Below are 16,827 nucleotides of genomic sequence, written 5' to 3' on the forward strand. Positions count from 1 at the left end.
TTTGAATACTGATTCTTAAGTGTGGCTAGCCATATAAAAGACCTTTTGAGACATTTTAATTCTCTCTCTTCAAAAAAATTAGAAACTAGGTCAATCAAGGTGTGTTATAATAAAACAAAGGAAAATTTGCCAATTACTACTGCAAGTTAATACCACTTTGTAAATTACTACCGCAAATTTAAAAAGTTGTGAATTACTACCGCAAAAAATTATAAGATGTTGCGATTATTACCAAACCCCCATTAAACCCAACTATGATTTCATAATATTTTTTTTAAATATTCATTAATATTTTTATACTTATAAAAAATAAGATTAAATTAATACTTTGGCATGTACGCAAAGTCTAACTACGTCAGTTATTTTAGAACAAAGGGACTAGTAGCATTACGGGAGTAAACATCTTCATAGAATCTCCTACACAAATTGATTTTTCACTACTTAAGATATTCGATTGCGTCCAGAACACGCAGGATTCTTATTCCATAAATGTATGGATTTCATTTATTATTCTTTTTTATTCATACTCCATTTAGTTATTCTTTGATCCTCACAAATAATTATTCTGCAAAAATTTCACTTTCAACAATCAACAATTCAATATGTATGTACATACTACATAATGTTAAACAAGGGTTTGGGCATTATCCGTCATCAACAGAGAAAGATGGTAATAGGAATAATCTTTTATTCATTATAGATTATTAAAATCTCTCAATTTTTATCCTGATTATAATAAGGGCTTATTTGGTTAGCATGGGAATTAGACTCCTATTTTAATTTGTATTTCATGGTAAATAATTCCCTTCATACAATTTCCTAGGAAATGGTCATAAGTTCATTGTTTGATTCTCATGGGATTAAAAGTCATAATACATAATATATATAATTCTATGGAGCCCATTTTAGAGCTATTATATTCACTGAAGGGATTCACAGCTAAGTTCCATAGGTCCATAGGACATCACTTCTTCCAAGCACCAAACTAGCTTGGTGTGCGGTGAGATGAGGTTGCAAGACTACCTCTCTTGGATGACATCGAACACACTCTTCACCTTGCTCCTTCAAATATTTGTCTTTGATTTTTTGGGTGCCAAGAATGCCATTTACAACATTTTTAGAGTTAACAATTATGGTGACATCCTCCCAAGGTTTCATATTAGCCTACGCCACATTTGCCAAAATAGAAAGGTACTCAGCAAAGTTAGCATCCTCCTAATGAAACCTTCTTGCGCTGCCAATCCTATCTTGGATTAGGAGATTAAGGTTAATTAGGGTGATTGATATGAATTTTGATGGATATAACCTTCAATCGCAGTTGAAAGGTTTGGAATCTTGAGTCTCGGTCAAGAAACACTAAGCAACACGAGTTTAAAACCTAAACTAGGCCAAGAATACACAAGCACAAGCTTACGTAAAGCTTTTATAAATCTTTTATAAATTTCAATTTGAAAAAAACTTATTTTTATTAAGAGCCTAAATGCTATTATATAGGCTACAAATAAGTACTAAGATTTCTAATTACATTAGAAGTCCTAGATAAAATCAACTAGTCAAATTCCTAAACACACTTCTAATAAAGATAGAACTATTTAAAAGATAAAATTTCCTAAACTTAATCTTAAACTTAAAAACTAATCAAAATAAAAGATTAAAATAAGGAAATAAATCCTAACCGCTTAAAACAAGAAAAACCCTTTCAAGTGAAAGGTAAAAACTTGTAAGCAAAATCTAAAATAACAATTAAGCTACTAAATTTCGAAGGTTCCAAGAGAGGTAGGATTTTTCACTATTATTTCATATCATACTCCCCCTCTTGAAAAGAAACTTGACCTCAAGTTTCATCCTCAAAGCAAGGTACCAAATCGGACGAAGGAAGAGTAGCACAAACTCCATTCCCTAGAAGAACCTTGAATGTTTCATAGCCAACCTTCTCAACAATGTCAAACGGTCCCTCATCCATTGGTTCACCATTCTTGTGATCAATATGCATACGTTGAGCATTTAAGGACATACGTTGAGCATTTAAGGACAACCACACTTTCGATCCCTCTTGCAGATTAGTTCCTTTGCGCATTTGGAGCAATTTGTCCCTTCGTTCTCTCTTATCGTTTGAACAATCAAGCACCTCCTGATGGCACGAGCTAAAACACACATGAGCAACGCCTCCTTTTTGTTCTTTAGGCATAGGTGGACGTATAGGAGGTAAGGGATGCAAGGCTAAACGCTTGTCTCCAATTAGAACCGAATAGACATTAGTCTTGCCATTGTGAAAAACGTGTCTATCACTTTGCCAAGGTCGTCCAAGAAGCAAAGAACATGCGGTCATTGGCACGACATCACACCAAATTTGATCCACATAGTCACCTACTTTAAAACCAATCAAAGCTTGTTTTTTAACCCACACACCATTGTCATCATTAAACCAACTCAATTTGTATGACTGAGGGTGCTTTCTTGTAGGTAATTGAAGCGAATCCACCATAGACAAAGCACAAGCATTTGTACAAGAGCCACTATCAATTATAAAAGATCAAACTTTACCATTAATTAGGCACTTAGAATGGAAAAGATTAGACCTTTGCTCATCTTCTTTCTCATCAAGCGTGGCTAATAAAGACCTCCTTATAATCAAGCTCTTAGGCTCATTTTATGCATAGCAAACCTGTTGATTTTCCCAAAAATAAGAATCCGTCACATCTTGCGATTTGTCTTTAACTAAAGCTTGTTGGTGTTGTTGTTCAAGCACATCCGATTCATCCACGTTTTGAGATAAAAACGTGTAGTATTCCTCCTTAGTAATAAGTGCCTTGTTTGGACATTGCTTAGCAAGATTCCCCATGCCCTGACACTTAAAACAAACAATTTGTTTCATCTTTTGTTGACTTTGAGGCAGAGAAGATTGCCCTTTCTTTAAGTTTGACACAAGTTTGTCATGCTTAGACGTGGCATCTAATGAACTTGGAGCAATATCATAATTTTCGGTTTGCGGCTTAATAGAAGGGTATGGCTTCTTTTGCTTCTCTAACTTGCAAGCAATCATACAAACATCATCAAAAGTAGTCAAGGGTAGTACTTCGACTTGATTACGTAGAGAAGTATTCAAACCAATCACAAATTTTGCAATCTTTTGTTCCTCTTCATCCTTGCAATCTCAAGCAATATAAAGTCTTTCGAATTCTTTGATATAATTAGCAACCGACATATATCCTTGTGTCAAAGAATTTAATTTCAAATACAAGTCTTGCTTATAAGATCGTGGAACAAATCGTTTTTTCATCTTAGTCTTTAAATCTGTCCAAGTAAAGAGTTGTGGCTTACCTTCTCTTTCACGGTTATTTTGCATGGAATCAAACCAAAGGGAAGCATACCTTGTGATCTTGAGGATAGCGTGATTGAAATGTTTGTGATCGTCCAGATTTTTGTGTGCAAATATACGTTCCATTCTCCTCTCCCAATCCAAGTATAAGTCTGGATCACCATCACTGTCAAAGCTAGGCAAATCAGCAAGCTTTATCTCCTCCACTATGTGATTGCGTATGAGCGGAGGTGGTTCACGGTTATGTAGTTCTTGCTGGAGTAAAGCAGTAACTTCTTCCGACTTATCCAACCGAGCATTAATCTTCTTGAGCTCATCCAACAATGCCGCAAATTCAGCTTGATTCACCATGTTTAAGTTAATGAGTAAACACACAAAACCAGTCCAGAAATTGATCGAAAGTACGAGGACCAAAACCCAATGAAAACACCTCGAAAAATTCTGAAACTTTTTATACTGCTAGCCCTATCTGTCTAAAATACTCGACCAAAAATTCGGAAAAAAATTCCCAGCCAAGTAATCGCAGTTTATTTTTTTCTCAACAATGGCAGATTAATTTGATTTTTGACCAGGTGTAAAGAACGAACCCAGTTGAATAGCTATGCTTCTCGAAAAGTTCTCAAATTTTGCAGGTGAAAACTAGACAAAAAATTAACCAATTTGAAAAAAAAAATAACCTCAAAATCTTTAGAAACGAAGGAGAATCAAGTCGATCAATATGACATCCGAAACTGAGTTTTTTGACACAAATTGTCAAACTCGTCCCTCGTCAAACAGCAGCCACACCAAATTGATATGAATTTTGATGGATATAACCTTCAATCACGGTTGAAAGGTTTGGAATCTTGAGTCTTGGTCAAGAAACGCTAAGCAACACGAGCTTAAAACCTAAACTAGGCCAAGAATACACAAGCACAAGCTTACGTAAACCTTTATAAATTTCAATTTGAAAAAAAACTGATTTTTATTAAGAGCCTAAATGCCATTATATAGGCTACAAATAAGTACTAAGATTTCTAATTACATTAGAAGTCCTAGATAAAATCAACTAATCAAATTCCTAAACACACTTCTAATAAATATAGAACTATTTAAAAGATAAAATTTCCTAAACTTAATCTTAAACTTAAAAACTAATCAAAATAGAAGATTAAAATAAGGAAATAAATCCTAACCGCTTAAAACAAGAAAAACCCTTTCAAGTGAAAGGTAAAAACTTGTAAGCAAAATCTAAAATAACAATTAAGCTACTAAATTTTGAAGGTTCCAAGAGAGGTAGAATTTTTCACTATTATTTCATATCAGTGATCAAAGGCAAACCAAATCTCAAAGGCTCTAGGGTTAAGTCTAAGAACATGGCATGGGGTTTCAATCATAGTGGAGTAAAAGAAAGGCCTCTCTTATCGATAGCCTCTCTAGTCTCTAGCTTGTAGGAAGAGCTTTATAGCAGGCTTGCCAAAAGAAGTGATTTTAATTTTTGGTTGTTTTGGCAGACCATTTTGCTAATAGGCTCTTTTACCATAGAGCCATCATACTATTATATAAATTTATGTTTTATAATTAAATGTAAGAAAATTTAAAAATTATTGTGCATTATTGTACGGAACATAACCAAATACGACCCTACTATTCTGGACTTTTAAGTTCAGTTCAGGTCATTTCAGTTCATTATTGTTATTATTATAAGTGGGAAGTTGATATAGTATCTGGACACCTACTCCGATCCTTTACGTATCAAAAACTAATCCGAATAAAAATATGAGTAGCAGCACATGCCCCAATACTATTATTATTAATATTTATTTATTTTCAATTTTTTTTAGTTAATTTTAGCTTAGTTCAACTCATTTCAGTGTAGTTCCGTTTGGCTTATATCGTTTCAGTTTAGTAAATTTCAATCCAAAAGAATAGGGTCTAAGTTATTTTCCCAATTGCCCACAATATCCACGATTCTTATATACAAAGAATATTTATCTTTTGACATGCACATTATGCATCATGTATTTATATTCATGGATTTTACTTTTATTTCTCTTAGATTAAATTCTTACTCCATTTATATTATCTAAATATGTAAATTTTAAGGTAGTTATCCTTAAAATGACTATCATAATACTATTTTTTTTATTGGTTGTTCGTGAATAATTTTTTATATCAAATTAAGCATCAATGTTTTTCAAATATATATATATATTCGTAATCACTCTATTACTTTTTTTTTTTTTAAATTTCAGTTTTAATGAAAATTAAATTTCATCAATCAATTATAGTATTGATAAAAAAAAAATCCAAAATTATTTCAAATTTGTTAAATTCATCAAGAAAAAAAATTAGATAAGCGCATTATTATTAATTTCGACATTAAAAATATATCGATTGTATAATGGTAGTCATTTTATAATCAACCCATCTAAATTTGTATAAGATTTGTAACGTTACATCTGTTGCGTTCAAAACACGCATTTTTTCACTCCAAAACTGTTTGATTAAAAGGAAGATGCCACTTTTGATCTCTATTTAATATACATTGTCCGTCCCTTTGATTTGGGTAAAGGACCAATTGACCACATTAACATTCTCTCCATTTCATTATCAGTGTCCACGTCTTATTATATGTGGAAATTGCTCATTCATATATTGCACAAATAATTGAGAAAATACAAGTCTATCATCTTGATAAATAAAATCGCAAAACTTACTTGATTTTGTGGATTCGCTTGCAAAAATATACGGTGTTTTGGCACGACAGAATTTATTCTTGGTCCCTTTTGTGGATTTGCTTGCAAAAATATACGGTGTTTTGGCACGACAGAATTTATTCTTGGTCCCTTTCTCACACTATATAAATAAATCATTGCTACAACTTATTATTAACTACACTCAAAACTGTAAACGTACAAGTACTAGCTAAGCTTTGCCTTAATTTGTAATCAAAGATTATGGCTCAAATCCAGGTACGTATAATCTTACTTCAATTTTTGCCTGTCTTAATTCATTTGTATGTGTTTCTTATACTAAAATAGATACTTATAAACTTTGTTTTAATTTATTTATGCAGAAGTACGGACCATATGGTGACAAGGAAGCTGTACAAAACTTCTCGTTGATGCTCCAAGGATCTGATAGAATCACAGAAGTAGTAATAAGGTCGGGGTTCATTGTGGATGCGATCGGCCTCACCATAACCGACGCCAATGGACAATCCGATACTACCCAGTTTGGTGGCAATGGCGGACAGCAATACAAGGTCATACCGTGTCTATATATGTTGATATGGATAAACTTTCAATTAAACTTATAACAGTTATTACCACCACTTCAAATCATTTACAACGATTTAACATAAAATATAAATTAAAAAAATGTCAAACTGTTATAAATAATCTGAAACGAAAAGTAATAATATTATTTTCTTTTTGAAAATTCTATAGTGGTCGTTTGATATATGACTATCATAATATTTTAGTGCATAATTAAAGTATTTTTATCCAAGTTATTAATTATATTACTCTATTTTTGCTATAATATATTATTATCAACATTTTTTTAATTTATCATATTTTTAATTTTATTTATGTAACTTTTACTCTTATTTTATAGTTTCTCAAAAAATATTTATTTTATGTTGGATTAAAATTTACAAAAATTATATTTGCATTGTAGAAATTAGAATACTAATTGTGTCCAATTTATAGTGTGAAAAAATAGATCGCTTATATTGTTTATCATTAAAATAATAAGATAGTCATATTTCAAACGACCATCGTAAAAATGTCCTTTTCTTTTCCTTTTACTTATTTTTTTCCAATAATATAATAATGATACGGTTTATTTATTTGTTTTTGTTTTTTAAAAGATCAAGCTCCAAATTGGAGAATACATAACTGGAATAAGTGGGATTGCTAAGAATTCATTGATATCCCAAATGAGGATCCATACTACTTTGCATCCTCGCGGACACGGGCCGTACGGAACTGACCAACTTAAGGGAGGCTGCGACTTTAAATCTCCGATGCCATTGCCTCAAAATGACCGCATTGTTGGTTTCTTTGGAACTGCTCAGGACAACCTTGTTTCCATTGGACTCTATGCTGAAAAGGTAAAACTCATCTACTTTTTACTCTTTTGTACCATGTTCTTCCTTAAATTACTTTAAAATTTTGTACTGATCGGATGAGATATAAGTATATAACTAATATAACGTGCAATATTAAAGTCAAAAAATAAACCGATCATATTGTTTTATCTGTAAAACAATATGAGGAAATACAAATTAATCTTTATGATTGACATAATATGTTAATCATAAGGGTAAAATTGACACTTTAATGAATTAATTGGGATATGTTTGTAAATTTGCTAGGATGTCTGTTAGTTTAGCTTCTTCCTTCCCTTGTCCTCTTTGCTAGTACTTTCACTCTCCTCACTCCTCTCACTCACATCAACAATGGTACTTCAACTCCAAAATTTTCAACCTCATTTCTTCACAACAACCACCATCACAACCACTGACATTTTCCATCTCATCTCCTTTCGCCGCTGACATTAATTTTTTCTACATTTTCAAAAATCAAGCTCAATTGATGGAGCTTTAATGGAGGACATAGTCACCCCTAGCCTTTGGGGTTGACCATGCCCTTAATTTCACCTTTCATTCATAGGGTTTTCGTTTGAAATTGGGGAAGGTGGGTGGAGATTGGGAAAGCTTCAATGGTAGTCGAGGTCGGGGAAGCTTTAATTTAATGGTGGTTAAGGTCGGGAAGCTTCAATGGTGGTCGAGGTCGGGGAAGCTTGAATGGAGGAAGAAGCAGGAAGCTTTTCAATAGAGGGAATTTTAATGGTGGTGTTGGTGAAGTAACGACAAACGGTCGTTAAATCAGCGTTATCTTCACTCATGATGTGGCATGGAAATTGCTCTTCAATATTACAATTATGCCATTAGATTGACGAATATCGTCAATCATAAAGATTAACTGTGGCTGGATCAAACAATATGATAGTAATATATTTCAAACTACCACTATAAAATATCCTTGATTTGTACCGTGTTCTTGCTTTAATTATTTAATTGCTAATTTATTTTTCGAATTATTTCTTAAAAAAAAAAGAATTTTTATAAAAGGACATTCATTTTTTTAAAAAGCTTGACCAACAAAAAAAATAAATTCAAAATTAAGTGTTATGACTATCATGGAATTGGGAAACATCTAAAAAAGCTTAAGGGCGGGTGATGAGAATCGATTCCAGGATCATCTAAAATCAAGAGGTGAGGTCTAATCACATGGGCTATCCCTGACTCTCAATTGTAAAGAAAGTTATAATACTTATATATGATACCGTTATTTTTCAAAATTTATAGTGATCGGATTGAGTGCAGCTTATTACCTTAAGTTATACGAAGTAACTTTACTAGCGCTTTTTTTATGCCAAAATATGTGCATGAAATATATATATATATATATATATATATATATATATATATATATATATATATATATATATATATATATATATATATATATATATATATATATATATATATATATATATATTTCACTTGGCAGAATAACCCGCAAAAATGGGTGACTAAGAAGTGCGGACCTTATGGTTCGCAATATGCTGAAAATTATAGCTTCAAACTTGAAGAGTGTGAAAGCATCAAAGAAGTAATAATAAGGCATGGATTTATCGTGGATGCAATTGGGTTCGTTGTTGCAAAGCCAAATGGATGCACCTACACCAAGGTATTTGGTGGGAATGGAGGAAATGAATCCAAGGTAAATGCATACTATAAAGATCTTCATGTTTACAAAATTGCGGAGCATATTTTTATTTTTCTTTTCAGAACCCTAATTTTTTATTTGTATGCGTTTATATAGATTGTACTCAAGGATGGTGAAAATATAACTCGAATTAGCGGCACCTATGGAAACTACAATTATCTAGGCAATAATTGTGTGATTGCCACAATGAAAATCCACACAAATTTATGTCCAAATGGATATGGACCATATGGAAAAGGAACGGCAATCCAAGGTTGCGCTCACGATTTTGCATCGCCACTCCTTGACGGCCCTATGATCGGAGTGTTTGGAAGGCACTCCATCTATCTCGAATCTCTTGGTATCTTCTACAAAAAACTGGTAAGACATATATAATAAGCTATCAGAAAATGATATTACCTCCGTTAAGTATTAATTGTTACTTTGAAATATATTATAAATCTCACAAATAATATCTAAAAAGTTACAACTGATACTTAACGAAGGAAGTAATTAAATTATAGTTATAATCATACTTGAAATATATTTTTCATATTTACTAATGATTTTTTAATTGGTTTCCGTGTCCATTTGATCAGGAATGATCATGCTATTAAGTACGGTTGTAAAGAGTTTAGCTATTTTCATAGCTAGCTAACCTCCAACTTCCTGCAAAAATTACGGTGGTTATGTATTTCAATTCTACGACTGTCATCTATATTGACTATATATATGTCGTATTGCAAACTATGTATCTTTGTTTTAAATAAGCCAAATACTTTATCTACTACAAAGTGGCATTTTGACCATCTTATCTATTGTAACCATATAATAAACTTATTGGAGTGTTGTAACGTTGTTACTTGATGAGTACTTAATACAAGTATATTATTGTCTTGGTGTCTACTTTATACTCCTTTTTTTGTGAATCTATAATAATAGTTTCATTTTAGGATATTGTTGTTTTCATTTTGACAAATATTTCATTAATTTATTGTTAAAAGTAAATTAAACTCAGTAAAAAAAAAAATGAAATTGCTTTAAATTGAATAAACTAAAAAAAAAAGTTTGAAAAGATGCGTAATTACAAAAATGCTATGTTGAAACCCATTGTATCCCACTTGTGAGTGTCCCACATTGGAGAAAGAGGAGAGGTGGTTCCACTTTATAAGATAAAGGAGTTACTCCTACTATTGCCAATTGGTTTTAGTATGGAAGCTCCAAAGCCTTGTTTGTACATTGGTCCAAACTCTCCTCCTCCTTGTTCGGGTTGCCCAGACCCATTTCATAGTGTTTCGAATTTTATCATGCTATAAATGATTCGATGAAACACAATGGACAGTCCAAATCAGTTCCTAGTTCTCATTATCCACCTTAATTTATATATTAATGAATTTGTTTTTTTTTTCTTAAAAATAAATAGACACCAAAAAAAAAAATAATCCAAAAATTCAAAAAATAAACCTAATCATCAGGATTTTGTGTTGAATGTTCATACATTTTAATTACATGTACCAAATGAAAAGAATTTTATGAGCATATACTCAAAACATTAGATTCCAAATGATATACAATAGTTTATTTGTTATCAACATTTACTTATCAAAATCAAAAGGCTGCATCTTTGGATGCAAGAGTTGAATCTACACCCTGTTGATGATGAGTATATATGCTCATCTGATGTGACTCATGTGACAATTTTGAACACTATCACTATATATAACGATCATTTCAGTTACTGAAGACAAAGCAATTATCTTGGGTAAACTTTTAACTACCTCTACTTTATATTATTTACAGCCCCTTTTACTACTATTGCAATTAAATAATATGAAACAGAGGTAGTACTTTTTTTAACGCAATTCGGTCGAGCTTGTTATTAATTGTATTAACCTTGCATCACATGATTCACAGCCATAAGTTCAACCTGAGCTAGCAGATCCTAAAATTTGAAGTAATCATGTCATGGTTCGGAGATCACCCTTATCTCCACAGTTTAGAACCCATGCCTCTTAGGGTTGGTTCGGAGACTTAGGGTTGGTTTATACCCTCTATCATGCCTCCTCACTCGATAACCTTTTGGGCTTGAAGTGTACGATGCAAGCATGGGCTCCGCCATACTCAATAATGTTTATATTTCCAATATAAAAAGGAGGTGGTAGATAACATTCGAACTTGTGATTTTAGTGTCACATTAATTCTGATACCATGTTAAATAGTCAACTCAATCAAAAGCTTAAACTGATGGTTGAGGCTCAGAGTTGATTATAAATGCTCTATCTATCACTCCTCAATGTTATGAAATAATTAATTTTATCTATATGCTTATTGTTTGACCAGACAAATATCATAAAATAATAATCGTTTCATGGTTTAACACAAGCTCGACCGATATTAATTTGTTCGCATCACGTGGGTTAAAAATGTAATACAAGTAAAAGGTTTAGCCAAGATTTTAGGAAAAGTGGAAACTAACAATCCCACCTTTGCCTTATCTACTCAAAACAATCTCACCTTTTCGAATTCCCAGAATAATCCCATATTTAACCCCCCATCTTCTTAAAACAAGCCTTTTACCGGTTTTTGAAATTGGTTACTTGTTTTAGAAGGTGGACTTGTCACATTTCACCTTCTAATTGCTCCAATTTTATTTTTATTTTTTTTAAAAAAAAACAAAAATAATTTTCCCTTCCCACCTCCCCACCACCGCATTCCCAGCTCCCCACCACCGCATCAGCCACCACCGCATCATGACCCCTCCCCTTTCCTAACCCCCCTTTTTTGGTTTCACTACCATCGTTACCCTACTTCAGCTATCCTACAATCCCTTGTAACATTGCACCAATCTTCGTTGTTGCCGTGGTCGAATTTTGTAAGGTGGTTCGATTTTAGGGTTTTGTGGAGATGGTCGGATTTTAAGGATTTGTGGGTGGTCAGATTTTGCAAATCGTGAAGGTAGTCGAATTTTAGGGTTTCGTGGGTGGTCGGATTTTAGAATCATGAATGTGGTCGAATTTTAGGGTTTCATGGGTGGTCGAATTTTTTTTATTTTACTGAGCCGTAAAAATAGAGTTTTTTTCCTTCAGTTTCTTGTTTTCTATAAGTTTATTTGGGTTAGATCTTTAATATCTATCCCAAAAAAACTATAGATAACAAGAAAATTCACTCGAGCTTTATAGATCTGGTGCAAAAACATTAATTTGATTTCGTTATTTTTTTGTTTTTTTCAACATAATTAGTAGGGATAGTGTATTTTTTTCGGGGTATACTTATTTTCTAGGTTTTTTAATTTGATTTTGAAATTCTTGAATTTTTTGGGTTAGGGTTTTTAGTTTTGAGCTAATTCTTATATGTTAATTATTTCTCAAGATCTAGAAACATTTTGTGTTATGAAATTTTAGAATTTTATGTTATAATGCTTCTTGTGTTTAATGTTTGAAAATGAGTAACGTGTTTTTTTCTAATGTTCAAAGTTTCACATGAATTTTATACTTGTTTACAATAGTTGTTATATATCCGATCCTCTTTCTCCTACTTTTTTTTTTTACATTTATACTTTTATTATGTTTTTAATTTAGTTTTTAGATTTGTTTGTGTCAACTATTGTTTTAATTAGTTTTGTAAATTAATTTTGATGCTTATCATATGACTTCTAATTTTTTGTATTTGAATACTTCTACCCAGATTCGACGAGTTAATTAGATGATATCTGATTTATTTACCCGGACGTGACAAAATGAAGCAATCTTCTACAATTTTAGAGGTCTATAACTTCTGGGTTTTTCCAGATATCTCGAAAATGGTGGGATTTAATGGTGTAGTAAAAGAGATTTATGTATATTATGTTTTACATTTATACTTTTATTATGTTTTAATTTAGTTTTTAGATTTGTTTGTGTCAACTATTGTTTTAATTAGTTTTGTAAATTAATTTTGATGCTTATCATATGACTTCTAATTTTTTGTATTTGAATACTTCTACCCAGATTCGACGAGTTAATTAGATGATATCTGATTTATTTACCCGGACGTGACAAAATGAAGCAATCTTCTACAATTTTAGAGGTCTATAACTTCTGGGTTTTTCCAGAAATCTCGAAAATGGTGGGATTTAATGGTGTAGTAAAAGAGATTTATGTATATGCTAAATAATTCAAAATATGTAATTAAATAGCTTTTTTTGTTTACATGTTTGTTTTCATTTTAGTCAAATTTAAGTATTAGTGCATATGAATTATGTACCTATTATAGTATCCAAGTATTTACAAATGTATAGACTTTATCAATTGACAATTGAATGAATAAATTGGCTTTTTCGGAATTTCTTTTTTTTTAAAATAAATGTTTCAAGAGATTGCCTTTGTAAAATAACAGGTCTCTGTAATACTAAAAAAGATATTGTTTATCTGACAACACGAGTCTCTTTCGCTTCTAATTTATTTGATCTACAATTACCCAAAGAGACCGCCTATTATAGATGACAGGTCTCAATTTTTATAAAAATGAAGACTGCCGGCCTCTAATGAAGGAGTCTCTTTGCCAAAGATACTGGTTAGCTAGAGACCGCCTCTAAGACACTCTCTTTGGCCTATTTGGACGGGTCTCTTTGGCCAATTTTGTAGTAGTGTAGGGTAGGTCTTGATGTTGATTCAATCCTTGCATTTCATCCAAAGATGCTGGCTTTTGATCTGTAAATGTTGATAACAACATTGGCGATTTTTGAAGGTGCCACATAATTTGTTCCTAATACATCAAAGTTATAGTGGACCATTAAAATTTAAAAGAAATCTTTTTTTTTATAAGTCAGGGCTAATTTGATTTAGTTAAGCTTAATTAATTAAGCTCGTTCAAGCTCAAGTTTAAACCCGAAATACAAACGAGCATGTTCGTGAACAAAGCTCGAACAAGCCAAATCCTTAACTAGTCAAGCCCAAACAAAAGTTCGAGCAAACTAAAACTCAACTCGATTCGGATCGGATCGTTCACAACCCTTTTATAAAGACAATCAAATCAAATCAAACCTGCACCTTGCTTGGGGGCCTAGTTGAGCCATTGAGTTGAGCTTAGAGAGGTGAAGAAGCTTTGAAAATTGAAATTAAATTACTTAGTTGTAGTAGTAGTAGAAGCAAGTAAGTTCTGGTGTGCTTTGTTTGAGAAGAATATTGTTGAGTAATTAGGTTTTGATGATTGTAAACTAATAATGATGATTATCTATCTAACGTGTTTGTTTAGTTGTGCATAAAAAGAACAAGTTATGCTTGGAACAGGGTACAAGGAACCTGAGTAATGACAGGTATATATGTAAGGAACTTGAGTAATATATGATAAGCAATAGAGGAACAAGAACAATGATAAGTGTTATGGTTGATAAGCATGATGATGGCTAAGGAACCATGAAGGTAACTATGTAAATATGTGTTTGCATACGTTAGCTTCATAAGGTAAGTATCCTATGCATATGTAGGTCATGTATGTGTAGGAGTCTTTTAATTTAGCTTAGTTTTCTTTATTATTTTTATAAATGAAAAAACTAACCTTCTGAGTTACTTTGTTATCCTCAGAAGTTTGCTCAGTTTGTCATCATCAAAAAGGGGCAACTTGTTGACCCATATGAGGTTTTGATGATGGTAGTTATGATTGAGCAAACTTCCATCTAATAAGGATTTTCTAGTGCTGTGATGTTTGCAGGTTTAGTAAACTCTAGGAGTTGAAGAAGGAACTGAAACAAAGGAACTTTAGAAGATTCATGAGGATACAAGTAAAAATAGAAGAAGAGTTCCAGAAATGGAACTTCAAAGTGTTCCCTAACAGGAACGTACCACGGGTTGTAATGACCTGGTTTCGGTGTAATGCTGGGGCAAAGGTGTTTCCTGACAGGAACATATCAACGGGTTGTAACGACCTGGTTCCGGTGTAATGTTGGGGCAAACCCTAAGATCCAGAATATATCAAGACTACAGGATTCCAGAACAAGAGTTTCAGAGAAGCAACATGAAGACAGAGAAATAGAAGTATATTGCTCTGGGATTCATGTAAGTATGTTGGACATAAAAGTCGGTGTGGAACAAGTCTATATAGAACCAAGGTGAACTCCAAACAGTCAATGAAATTAGAGTGACTAACTTGTCAGGAACTCAGAGACTGTTAGAGTTCAGGAACCTAATAGGAACTTAAGTATGCACGTCGTTAAAAGTCGGTTTTCATGATATATATATTTACCTTATACGTGCATATCTTTTAGGGATTTGGTTTTACTGAATAAAGATATTTATCTTCTAATAAATCCCTTTTGGAAAAAGACAATTTTGTTTAAAAAGTATTTTTAAACAAAAAGATAAGATTGGAATAAAATCTGATTTTATGTTGATTATATCTTATTATTCATAACAGATTTTATCCTTAACAAAAAGATATATTTTCAGAAAACTGATTTTTAGAAAATATCTTTTAAACTTATCTTTTCAGAAAATCTATCTTTTTCAAGATAAAATGAATAATTCGAGTGTACTATAAATATGCTCATATGTATTCATTCAAAGTTGAGGCTGACGAAGTGTAGGGGTCGTGCTTAATGGTTTTATCCTTCACCACGAAGCTAAGTCAGTTCTCATGGTCAAAGTAAGTTCCTATCAGGTTTTGGTTACAGTACGTCCAGTGAGTTCCATACAGGTCTCGAGTGTCCAACATATTAGTTTTATCTCTTTATTCATAGATATGTATTTAGGGATATTCAATGAGATCTTGTAATGGGAAAAATGGTTGAGTGTTTTGTATTTTGGGGTAAGATTGTGAATTCTCTTAAATTCACGTTTGTGATGAGTTTGAAATCTCGTAAAATTCGAGTGGTAGTTAGTCACCCCGAGTGTGTCTTGGGTTGCACAGTGAGTGAAAGGAACCCGAGAGGTGTCTTGGGCCACCTAGGAAGTGTCCTGGGTTAAGGGAGAAAAAGGGTCCTGAGAGGTGTCTTAGGTCTGGTAGGAGGTGTCCTATCATATAGTCAAGTGTCCGTGGTGGAACTTGCAAAGCAAAGGTCTGTGTAATAGGTTGTACTAGGAGAGTTGCCTATTATAGTGGAATTTGTTTATAAGTCCCAATAGGGCCGAGGTTTTACTTCTAGTTAGGCACTGGATGGTTTCCTTGTAAAACTTGATGTGTGCTTTAAATTCCTTTACGTTTTGTTTTTAATTTCCGCATAAGTTCCGCGATTGGAACCTACTACCATTCACCCCCCCTCTTGTAGTAGTTCATCTAAAATAACAAATATGTATCTATCTATATAAACATTTAATTTTGCTGATCACTTTGAACATATTCCAATGGTCCAACATGCTTGCCACTTATTTAGTTATTTATTCGATTCGTATGTATGAATTGAACCTTCGAGAATGAATGTGCTCATGCTTCAAATAAAAGGATCCATGACTCCATCTGATTTATTAACAATTGATGACTTTTAACAACGTTAGTAAGAAAATTAATACATCTGGAATAATTATTAACAAAAAAAAAAAACGCTAGTAAAATAAAAATAATTTCGGAATCAACCATGATTATATTTTATTTTTTATTTTTTATTTTTTATTTTTTGAGACTTATAATTGAAGGCTAAGATAAAAATTCAGCTTTATAGTACGAATCTAATTTTATGTGAAAATAGTATAGTGCACCCAGGTGCACCATGCGCATGGTGCACCCGGAAAGAACATTAGACATATTTTAAAGAATATGGCAAAAAAAGAACATGGG

At 32.4% G+C, this 16,827-nt stretch overlaps 1 protein-coding gene across 1 annotated transcript; it reads left to right on the forward strand.

The window, feature by feature from the left end:
• The first annotated feature begins 6,169 nt into the window (after nucleotides 1–6,169).
• LOC110723937 lies at nucleotides 6,170–9,987 on the forward strand. The gene is made up of 6 exons (XM_021903350.1): nucleotides 6,170–6,273; nucleotides 6,378–6,566; nucleotides 7,176–7,418; nucleotides 8,884–9,096; nucleotides 9,199–9,462; nucleotides 9,681–9,987. Exons 1-6 carry the CDS (start codon nucleotides 6,259–6,261, stop codon nucleotides 9,684–9,686), a joined length of 930 nt encoding a protein of 309 aa, XP_021759042.1. The 5' UTR covers nucleotides 6,170–6,258; the 3' UTR covers nucleotides 9,687–9,987.
• The last annotated feature ends 6,840 nt before the right edge of the window (nucleotides 9,988–16,827 follow it).

Source organism: Chenopodium quinoa, unplaced genomic scaffold (assembly GCF_001683475.1).
Source record: "Chenopodium quinoa cultivar QQ74 unplaced genomic scaffold, ASM168347v1, whole genome shotgun sequence".
NCBI classification, from domain to species: domain Eukaryota; kingdom Viridiplantae; phylum Streptophyta; class Magnoliopsida; order Caryophyllales; family Amaranthaceae; genus Chenopodium; species Chenopodium quinoa.

Excerpts from the sequence above, each read along its gene's own strand:
- LOC110723937 (XM_021903350.1), top strand. Across the intron at positions 6,567-7,175 it reads ATGGCGGACAGCAATACAAG|ATCAAGCTCCAAATTGGAGA; the intron begins GTCATACCGTGT and ends GTTTTTTAAAAG. Across the intron at positions 9,097-9,198 it reads ATGGAGGAAATGAATCCAAG|ATTGTACTCAAGGATGGTGA; the intron begins GTAAATGCATAC and ends GCGTTTATATAG.